The sequence below is a fragment of the Molothrus aeneus genome, unplaced genomic scaffold, assembly GCF_037042795.1.
Source record: "Molothrus aeneus isolate 106 unplaced genomic scaffold, BPBGC_Maene_1.0 scaffold_40, whole genome shotgun sequence".
Classification (NCBI taxonomy): domain Eukaryota; kingdom Metazoa; phylum Chordata; class Aves; order Passeriformes; family Icteridae; genus Molothrus; species Molothrus aeneus.
The window spans coordinates 1911811-1920732 of record NW_027099068.1 but is presented as its reverse complement, the minus strand read 5'-3'; the positions used below and the strand labels follow the sequence as shown (position 1 = coordinate 1920732).

The window sequence follows — 8922 nt, the reverse complement described above, 5'->3', positions numbered from 1 at the left end:
ACTTCAAAGATACCTCAGAGCTTGCCTAAATTAACAACACTCTATTCTAAGCTAAACAATCCTCTATTATCTAAGATATCTACGTTCCATAGCCCTTAAATGGTGATCCCTATATATCCTAGTTCTTTTAAACTTTCATCTCTTGGAGAAAGAAAAAACAACTCAGCTTTAAATTGAACCTAGCACACACCTAACCAAACCTAACCTAACCTAACCTACCCTAACCTAACCTAACCTAACCTAACCTAACCTTACCTTACCTAACCTAACCTAACCTAACCTACCCTAACCAAACCTAACCTAACCTAACCTAACCTAACCTAACCTAACCTAACCTAACCTAACCTTACCTTACCTTACCTAACCTAACCAAACACCTAAACTGAGCAAATACGAAAAAAAATCACATTTCCTATCTATGGCACAGCTCCTCTTAATACTCAGGGGATGGCTGGAGCTCTGCCTAAAGATGACACATCCCCTTTTCCCTCCTCTGGGCTGGCGGAGCATAAGGGCCTCCTCAGGCGCAGGTGTCTCCTCTCCAGTCTTCCTGCACTTGCTTGGCTGAGATGATCAGAGCAGCCAGGCTGGAGGCAGGATCGCCTGAGGTCACAAAGGGATGCTGCCCAGAGGAAAAAAGAACAAAGAAAGGAACTCTTACTTTCCAGAATCCCATCCTCACGGGCTCAAGCAGGATTCCCTGGCTACCAGGAAGACACACAAAGAGCACCGAGGGCAGCATGTCCCCCTGCGCCTTGCTGTGCTGGGAGCTGCCTGCGCCACGTGGCCCACACTCTTCCTCATGCCTTCATGCAGGTGTCCTCAGCTGCCAGGGCTTTTTGCCCCTTTGCTTTTTCTTACCTGCAGGAGCTCCTGGGCAGACCAGCGCCTGTCCTCGTCAGCCTGCAGGCAGCAGCGGAGGAAGTCGCGCAGGAGAGCCGAGTGGTGCCTGGGGTTCTGCAGTTTTGGGGGCCCGTTCCTTTCTATCAGTTCAAAAACCTACAGCACACGGATGCAAGAGGACACTGCACCTGCTCCTTTGCTAGCCACAGCAGCTCTCTCCACACAGAGCCCTCTTGCTAAGCTGCACCTTACCCTGAGACGGGCTTCCCGCTCGTAAGGAGCTTCCCCTTCCACCATTTCCAGCCCCATGATGCCCAGGGACCAGATGTCCACTTTGGGGCCGTAGGCTTCTCCTCTCACCACCTCCGGCGCCATCCAGCTGGGAGTGCCGACGCTGGAGCTGCGCTTGCTGCGCTCAGGGCTGAGCTGAGCACAGAGGCCAAAGTCACCTGAGGCCAAAAACAAAGCCTGTCAAAGCCAGCTCCCACTGGCAAAGCGGCCAAAACCATTGCCCACTCCAAGCCTGACCAGGCCTTGCTGAATCTAGCTGAAAAAGCAGCTGAGCTCTCCTTCCACGTGCCTGGAGCCAGGCAAATAATGCATCGGCCACATCCACAACACCCTCACCATTCACGCACTGGCCAAGCGGCGCTTCTGCCCCAGTGGCAGTCACCGAAATGCAAGCGCACGGCAGGTGCTGGAAATGCTGCAGCCCAGCAGGGATACCCACCCAACTTGACAGATCCATCCATGCCCACAAGGACGTTGTTGCTTTTGATGTCTCTGTGGATGACTTGGCGGGAATGAAGGAAATGCAGTCCTTGCAGGCACTGAGAGAGAAAAAGGAGGGAGGGAAAGTTAACGTACAGGATCGGATTTCATCCCACCAGAAAGGAAAGAGCTCGACGGGACTGACGGCTTTCTCAGGGAATTGTGAGCGAGGGCGCAGCATCATGGTGCTGTCACGAAGAAGAGCTTGCTGCTTCAACACTCTTGGAAGTTTTTTCTCGATTTCCAAGCAAAGGCATCCAAGCTCCCAAAAGTTCCGCCGGCCTTGGGTAGGAAGCGCGTCACCTTTTGCTGGGAGGCGGCACGGCAAATATTTTTGGGGAAGCCTAGTGGCAGCAGAGGAGGAAGCAGCACCTAAGAGCTGTTCCAGAATCCGTCGCCATGAGGGCTGCAATGCTATCCTTTGCAGCTGAGGACGGCTCTTTGCCCTTAGCTTGAAATTCTGCCACCTGCATGGCAAGGAATATAGGACAGACAGACAGGCTCCAGGCAAACATTCCCAGGCAAAGCTGAGAAGAGGAAGCAAGTGAAACCAAGCGAGTGAGCCAGCACCAGCGCCAGAGGACACACAGGATGGAAGAGTGCAAGAACAGAGCCTGAGGAGTGCGGGCACAGCGGCAGGCAGTTCACTTCCCATGCTCGCTCTTCTCCTATGTGTGTGGTGAGAAGAGCAGCAGCAGCAGCAGCAGCAAAAGAAAGGTGAGAGCAAGAAATCCCAGCTGTCCTTAACCTCCAGCTGGCAAGCAGCATCCTGGGCAGGCTTGGGGAAGCACAAGCGGGATCCCTCACCTCCCGACAGACAGCGCCTATCTGTCCTTCCTCCGGGTACACCGCGCTGAGCACATCAAACAAGGTGCCGCCGTCCATGAACTCCATGGCCAGCCAGAGCTCCGCATCCACCAGGTAGCTGAAAGAAGAAAACCACGGCATGGAGAGACAGCAATGGGCACAGCCTCAGTCAGCCAGGGGCCCGAGCCAGGTTTTTGCAACTGCTCTCCAAGCTACGTGTGCCACAAGAGATTCATGATCACCAGCTCCAACTCCTCCCACGCTCTGGAGACCAGCAGAGAAATCACCACCAGCTCCCTTCTCTGCCAGGGACCAAAGGGCATCGTCTCTTCGGGCTTGCACTAGCTAAAGCTACATTGACACGAGAATAGGCCAACCTGTCTAAGTAGGTAACGATATTGGGACTCCTGTTGTCCCTCATGGCCAGGATTTCATTGGCAGCCAGCTCCTCGGACATCTCCTCCTCAAGCGACATGATCTTGATTGCCACCTGAAATGACATTGGCCACCGTTTACCTTGAGAAGACGCCCCCTGCTCGAGATCACAAGCAGCACGGAGTGAGTGCTGCTGCAATGAGGCAGCGGGCTGGGCCAAAGTGCCTTGTCACTCGACAGCAGAGCTTAGCAGAAGCACCAAAGGCCATCCCAAATGCATTCTGCCTCCTGAGCCTAGAGTGTACTTCAGAGGAACAGCCTCTGCTGCAGACATGGAGCTGCCACCCAAACCTCCAGGCAGGGCTCACAGCAGCGGGGAAAGCGCTCCGGAGCTGCAAAATGGCATGGGGCTGTTGGCACTTTACCTGTTGTCCGCTGCTGGTGTCAAGGGCTTTATAAACAGCTCCAAAGCCCCTGGAAAGACAAAAGCAGCAGAAAGAGCCCTTTATCCCTTGGCACTGAAATCAAGCCTAGGCAGCAGATCTCCCCAGGCTGCCTGCACGCCTTCCTTAGAAAATGCCTGGCTGCGGCGTCTCTTCGGCCAGCAGCACGTCGGCCCGTGAGCCCTCTGCCCTGCGGGGCAGCCTGTCCAAGGGAACACTAAGGTGCAGCATGAAGACCAAGGGCTGCTGGAAATCTCCAAGGCACATGCCCAGCCAGGTCATTTCCAAACCTAAGGGGAACTCTCCTCCTTGTGTGGGCATGCATGTATGTGTGTGTCAAAAGAGTGAGAACAATTAGAGTCAGAAGACTGTCCTTGAGAATCTGACATTTCTTGAGTGGCAAGGTGCTCTTTCAGGCCAGAAAGCGGCAGGGGCAGAGGGCTTCCCAGCTCCTGCTCCTCCTTGCTGCAAGCAAGACAATGCCAGCATCAACTTGTCTTTGATGAGGCCTTCGCATTGCTCTGACCCAGCAGTCCAGGCAGGAGACAGGAGGTAAAGCCAGAGCCTGACCGTGATTGGAGCTTGCCTGACTTCACGCTTGATATTGCACCAGCCAAAGACCTGGCCCACACTTTTGGAAAAGGAGCCGACACCACGCTTACCCTCGTCCCAGTTCTTCAAATGCCGTGTATTTGCTCATTGGCTGGCCCGGACTCACAATGCTCCCTGAAAGACAAAAGCAGCGCAGGGCGCTCGCTCGCACACAGAGACGCCGCTCCCCACACCCTCCTAAAGGCAGCCCCGCTGCCAGCAGCTCTGGGCCCTTTGCGGTCCCCTGGCTTCCAGCTGCTGAGACCAGCAAGTGGGAGGGCCATCTTCTCCACCTTTCATCAGGTGGCCTTTCCCAGAAGGCCTTTATTTCTTTCAAGCGCAGCATCCCATGCCATAAGCCAAAATGATGAGACCTTAAGAAGAGGGCCCTAAGAGGTCACCAAGGGCCTTTGCAGCCTCTGCAGTCACACCCACCATCACTGGCAGGTCCACTGCCAGGGCCACAAAGTGTCTGAGCCAGAGGAGGTGCAAGAACGCGAGCCCGAAAACAGCTGGGGCCAGAGAGCTCCCTGGGGCCTAGGCACTTGCTAGGTGCCAGCCTTCTGCTCAAGCAGAAACAATCTCTGCTTTTGTCTTTGGCACACAAGGCAGCCCAGGCCGAGCCAAGCCAGGCCCAGCAGCCCTCACAGGCAGCAGGAAGTCCCTGAGCGCTGCCGCGCTGCCTCAAAGCACAACAACAGCTTCTGCCGAGAGGCCTAAGCGCCTCTGAGACTGAGGGGCAACTTCTGGCACAGCCTACCCCCAGACACGCACACAACACACTGCTCTGGCAGACAAGAAATGCACCCGACTCACTCAGTGTCTTCCGGCCCTGCTCCTGCCTCTTCTCGGGCTGCTGGGCTGCGCTGCTGCAGGAAGTGCCAGCAGCGGGGGGCGAGCTGGCTGCTGCAGCCCACGCTGGTCCAGCGGCACCAGGTTGAATTGCAGAGCCTGTGTTGAGCTGGGACAAGGAAGGATTGCCCATCAGAAGGGTGCCTGGCACACATGCCCCGCCCAGCGCACGGCCAAAGCAAGGCCTTGGGAAGGTGCTGTCAGCCACCCCCAGGCCTCTCCAGCTGGGGCGTTTCCCATGTCCCCTTCTCAAAGGCAACTTTGGCAAAAGCCCAAAGGCTACTTGGATCCAGCCCCTCAGGGCCACCTCCATGCTCCATGTTTTCAGCTTTTCTGCAAGACATTGGCAACAAGGGATCGATGGGGCTGCCAAGATCCAGAAAGACATCAGAGCAGGGCCCCAGGGCCTTCTTGCTTTCCTCCTCCTGTCTTTCCCTGGGCAATGAAATCAGCCCGCAACTGGCATGCAGTGGTCTGCTCAGAAGCCCGCAGCATTGCCCTTCTCTGATCTGTTTCACAGATTGCCCCTCTCCATGGCAGCCTTTAGGGAGCGGCCCTTCGGAGACGCCTTCCTGCCCTGCCCAGACCCACCCGCCCTTCACAATGTAGGGCTGCCAAGGATTCTCCTCTCCAAAGGCTGCTCTGACCGGCTGGAAGTGAAGCACAGCCTGAAGCTAATTAGTCCATGGAGAGGGCAGGTCCCCTCCAGGGGCCAGTGTCTGCCAGCTCCCCTGCAAGGCCGGCAACTGCGTCTTTGGGCCGCTCCGTCCGCTGACCACAGGCAGCCTGCACTGACAATGGGCACACGGGGCTGACTCCTACACTGAGAATCATTGAATGCTGCCTCCTGTCTGATGCCAAGAGACATTCTCAGGCCCTCTCAGCATCCCAGCTTAAATGCCAAACTTCAGAACCCATTGGCCAGGGCTCGCTGGCTTGCCTGAAGCAGCACTAGGTCACGGCAGGCACACAGCCGCCCAGCATCTTCAGCCACGAGCAACAAGGGCTGCTCCAAAACTGGAAGCCTGGCCCTGCACCAAAGGCAGGGCCATGCTCAGCTGCCACTCACCGGCTCTGCAAGTTCAGGCTGTGCAGGGAAAGCAGCTGGAGGCTTGATGCTCCTTTGCTCCTCTTCAGCCTCTTCCTCAATGCCAGAGGCAGCCAGAGGAGCTGCTGACCCTGCTGTTGAGGCCTGCAGACAGTCAGAAGTGAGAGAGATGGGCAAAAGGCGATCCCTCAGGAGCTGCTTTCTGTTGAGCTGGGAAAGGACCCAGAAGAAGGGGAAATGGAAGACTTTGATACAAGTGGGACTCTGAGTCATGAAAAGCCCAGGAAGTTGGCTGAATGAGGTGCTACTCCCATCTTGCTGTGCATTTGAGCTTCCCTGCTGCCTAGAAGCAGCAAGATGCCTTGGAGCTGTCCCATTTGCCTTTCATCTCTTGAAAGGCTCTTCCCTGCAAAATCAGCAAACAGCCAGTGCTCCCTTTGCTACTGCTGATGCCACGGGGCACTTGGCCTTTCTTTCAGCCTCCCACGCTGGCACTCCACACTGGACTGCAAGAGGCCAAGCTGGCAGAATTGCCGCCCCATTGTCACACGCCAGCAACGTCACAGCTTCCTTTGCCACTCACCAAAGGCCAGGCTTGCCTCCATCCGCGTGTCAGGTGACCTGCAGCCAGCAAGGGAAAAGGAACCAGAGGCCCTTAGAAAAGTGCCTGTGCTGGCCACTCCCGCAGCACAAGGCAGTCCCAACACAGAGCATTTCCCTTTCCCAATAGGCCTCCAGGAGCAACAGCTCTTTCCCACAGCAGGCAGGAGAACAACAAGGACGCTAGAGTAGGCTCTGTCTACATTTGGGCCTCTTTTGCCAAGAGAGAAATAGAAAGACGCTGCTGGAAATGCCCCTTGCTCTTCCACACTCTCAGCTTCCCTTGTGCCCAACAGCTCAAGCAGCATTTTCCTCTTCTCTTTCTACTCTTTCTTTTTCTTTTTAGATCTAGATTCTTTTAAATGGCATGCCCTAATTCCCATGCCTTGGCTGAAGATGGTAGCTCAGCAAAGCTTCCACAAAGGGCCCCTTCCCTGTGGCAGCTCCCTGCTGAAGCAGCCCAGGAACAGCTGCTGGGCTCAGCAGCAAACCCTCCCTGCACTGGACTTTGTGCTGCATCGCCAAGGGAATCGCAGTCTTGGCACACCATCAAAGGGTCAAGTCATGCAGCCAAGGCCTCTAAGGGGCAGAATTGGGAGCGAAAGGTGCTTTCCTTCGCTCCTGGAGAGAGCCACCGAGTTGCTAGCAGTACTTCTGAGCATCTCCCCTCCGAGTCTGCAATTAGCAGCTTGTCTTGCTTGAAGCAGCAAGAGGAGGAAATGACAGACTCCAGTGCCGCGCACTCTCTCGGGGAGGGAAGGCAACCGCTGCAGGTTGCGGGGCAAATACTCTGCACCCGCCCCCCAGTACACAGATGCCCCCTTTTTAGCTGATGCTGCTGGCAGGACATTGACCAAAGCGGTGGCATCTTCATGGCCATTGTGTTCCCAAATAAACTCGGTCAGTGCTGCGGCATAAAGAGCAGAGTGAAGCAAAAGCCGGGTGATGCCAGCCCCAGGAGAAACCTTTACTTACGAGTCAGCTGGGTCAGGTAGTAGCCAGAATAGACAACAGAAAAGACCGTGCAAACCGCGGCACAGACCTGCCCGATCATTTTGGCAGCGCTGTGCGGGTTTGCACACTGAATGCCAGCCAAGGCAAAGCCCAGACTCCTCTCGGGGTGCAGGCCGTCTGCTGAGAACTCCTTGAGCACAAGGATCCTCCTGCAGGGAGCGAGCAGAAGAGCCGCTCTGGACAAGCAGGCCTTGCGTGCACCAGGGCAACGCTGTGCTGACAGCACTGTGACGTGGCACCGCTCCCCTGACCTCACAATAGCAGCTGTTCTATGGCTTCCTTGTGCCCAGCAAGGCAACCTTCTGTACAGCTGATGCGAAAGAAAAGCCTGGGAAGTTCTCCTCACTCATAAAGCAGCAGAAAATGTCCTCCCAGTCCATAAGGCAGTGCTCAAGGCGTCCCAGGGGAACTCAGAAAATGGGCCAACCCAAGCGGCATCCAAGGAATCCAAGCAAACGCGCCTTTTGGTCCCAAAAGCTTTGACTGAAAGCAAAAGTCTGCTTCTTCTAGGTGGCATGGGAGCTGGTTCTGAAAAGTCTCACTTCTTCAATGACATTTAGGGGGAAAAAGAAGCAAAGATAATAAAGTTCCAGGAGTATTTTAGGCTGCAGTCACTTCTCGAGCACGCGGGTGCGTGCTGACCTATGGAGGGGCTTGACAGCTGGCCTGCAAGCAAAGCTGAGTTCATAGAAGACATCCCAATTGATGGGTTTTGAGTGTATCCATAGCAAGGAAGAAGACAAGGCCGTCAGCATGGAAACCGATTAGTAAAGAGAGATGAAATTTTCGTAAGCTAGACTAGTGCCTAAGTAGATGTGTATACTTGCCTTATAAATTTCTGTAAAACTTTTGCCAATTCTATTGACGTTAATTGCTTTGCACCAATGGATATAAGAAGTTCTTGTGGTGTAGTCAGTGACTTAAGATCACGCTTTGTTAAGAGTGTAGAAGCTGGAGAACACGCAGAATAAAGAAAACTTTTTTCTTCTTGGACCCTGATCACGTGTGTATGTCACGTCCGGCCTAATGGTGACAGTTCCCCATCTCTGGATCAAGAGACAAGTATTGTCTGACAGGTAGCTTGTCAACAAACTGGGAAAGAATTGAGTACCTGGGCATGCAGATTTCTGAAGGGAGGAAAGAAAAGTGTTGACAAGAATAAGCCTGAGTTTTAAACGCCTGAAAGAGTCAAAAATAACACGTTGTGGGATATTGTGCCAGATGTTCCACAGAGTTAAAACCAACCACAACTCATTAGTATCTGGACTTCCTTGCCCACTATGCTTAGAAATGTTGCTTGAAGGCACTTTGTATCTAAAAATCCAGTTCCTGTAGATGACTGTAGATGTAGATCAAAATCCTACCAAAAACTCTGTGTCAAAACCAGCAAGAGTGAGACTTTTGTCCTTGGCAGTAGCTTCCAGGTGCTCCTGTGTCGCAGACATCTTTCATGAAAAATCCTTTCTTAGGATTTTTCCTTGTGAGAACCTGCAGTTTCAGCAACCAAAAGTAAACAATGGTTATCTGCTGCTGTGGAATGCAACAGGTAGACCCGTGATTGGTCTCCTGTGGATCTTT

The 8922-nt window shown here is 54.1% G+C and overlaps 1 protein-coding gene across 1 annotated transcript; it reads right to left on the bottom strand.

Annotated features, from left to right (window-relative positions):
* Positions 1 to 520: 520 nt before the first annotated feature.
* On the bottom strand, positions 521 to 7384 carry LOC136570831 (serine/threonine-protein kinase PAK 3-like). Its single transcript, XM_066571236.1, has 13 exons — positions 7306 to 7384; positions 6314 to 6351; positions 5748 to 5874; positions 5677 to 5688; positions 4647 to 4781; positions 3902 to 3965; positions 3222 to 3270; positions 2799 to 2911; positions 2422 to 2539; positions 1574 to 1673; positions 1096 to 1292; positions 862 to 999; positions 521 to 622 (listed from the first exon to the last, which is right to left on the bottom strand). Exons 1-13 carry the CDS (start codon positions 7382 to 7384, stop codon positions 521 to 523), a joined length of 1272 nt encoding a protein of 423 aa, XP_066427333.1.
* Between the last annotated feature and the right edge of the window lie 1538 nt (positions 7385 to 8922).

What these genes read in the sequence shown, in the direction of transcription:
- LOC136570831 (XM_066571236.1), bottom strand. Translation starts at nt 7,384, where the DNA reads ATGATCGGGCAGGTCTGTGCCGCGGTTTGCACGGTCTTTTCTGTTGTC. An exon ending in CTACCTGACCCAGCTGACTC is followed by an intron (nt 6,352 to 7,305) that starts GTAAGTAAAGGT and finishes TGCTGGCTGCAG; the next exon opens with GTCACCTGACACGCGGATGG. An exon ending in GGAGGCAAGCCTGGCCTTTG is followed by an intron (nt 5,875 to 6,313) that starts GTGAGTGGCAAA and finishes GACTGTCTGCAG; the next exon opens with GCCTCAACAGCAGGGTCAGC.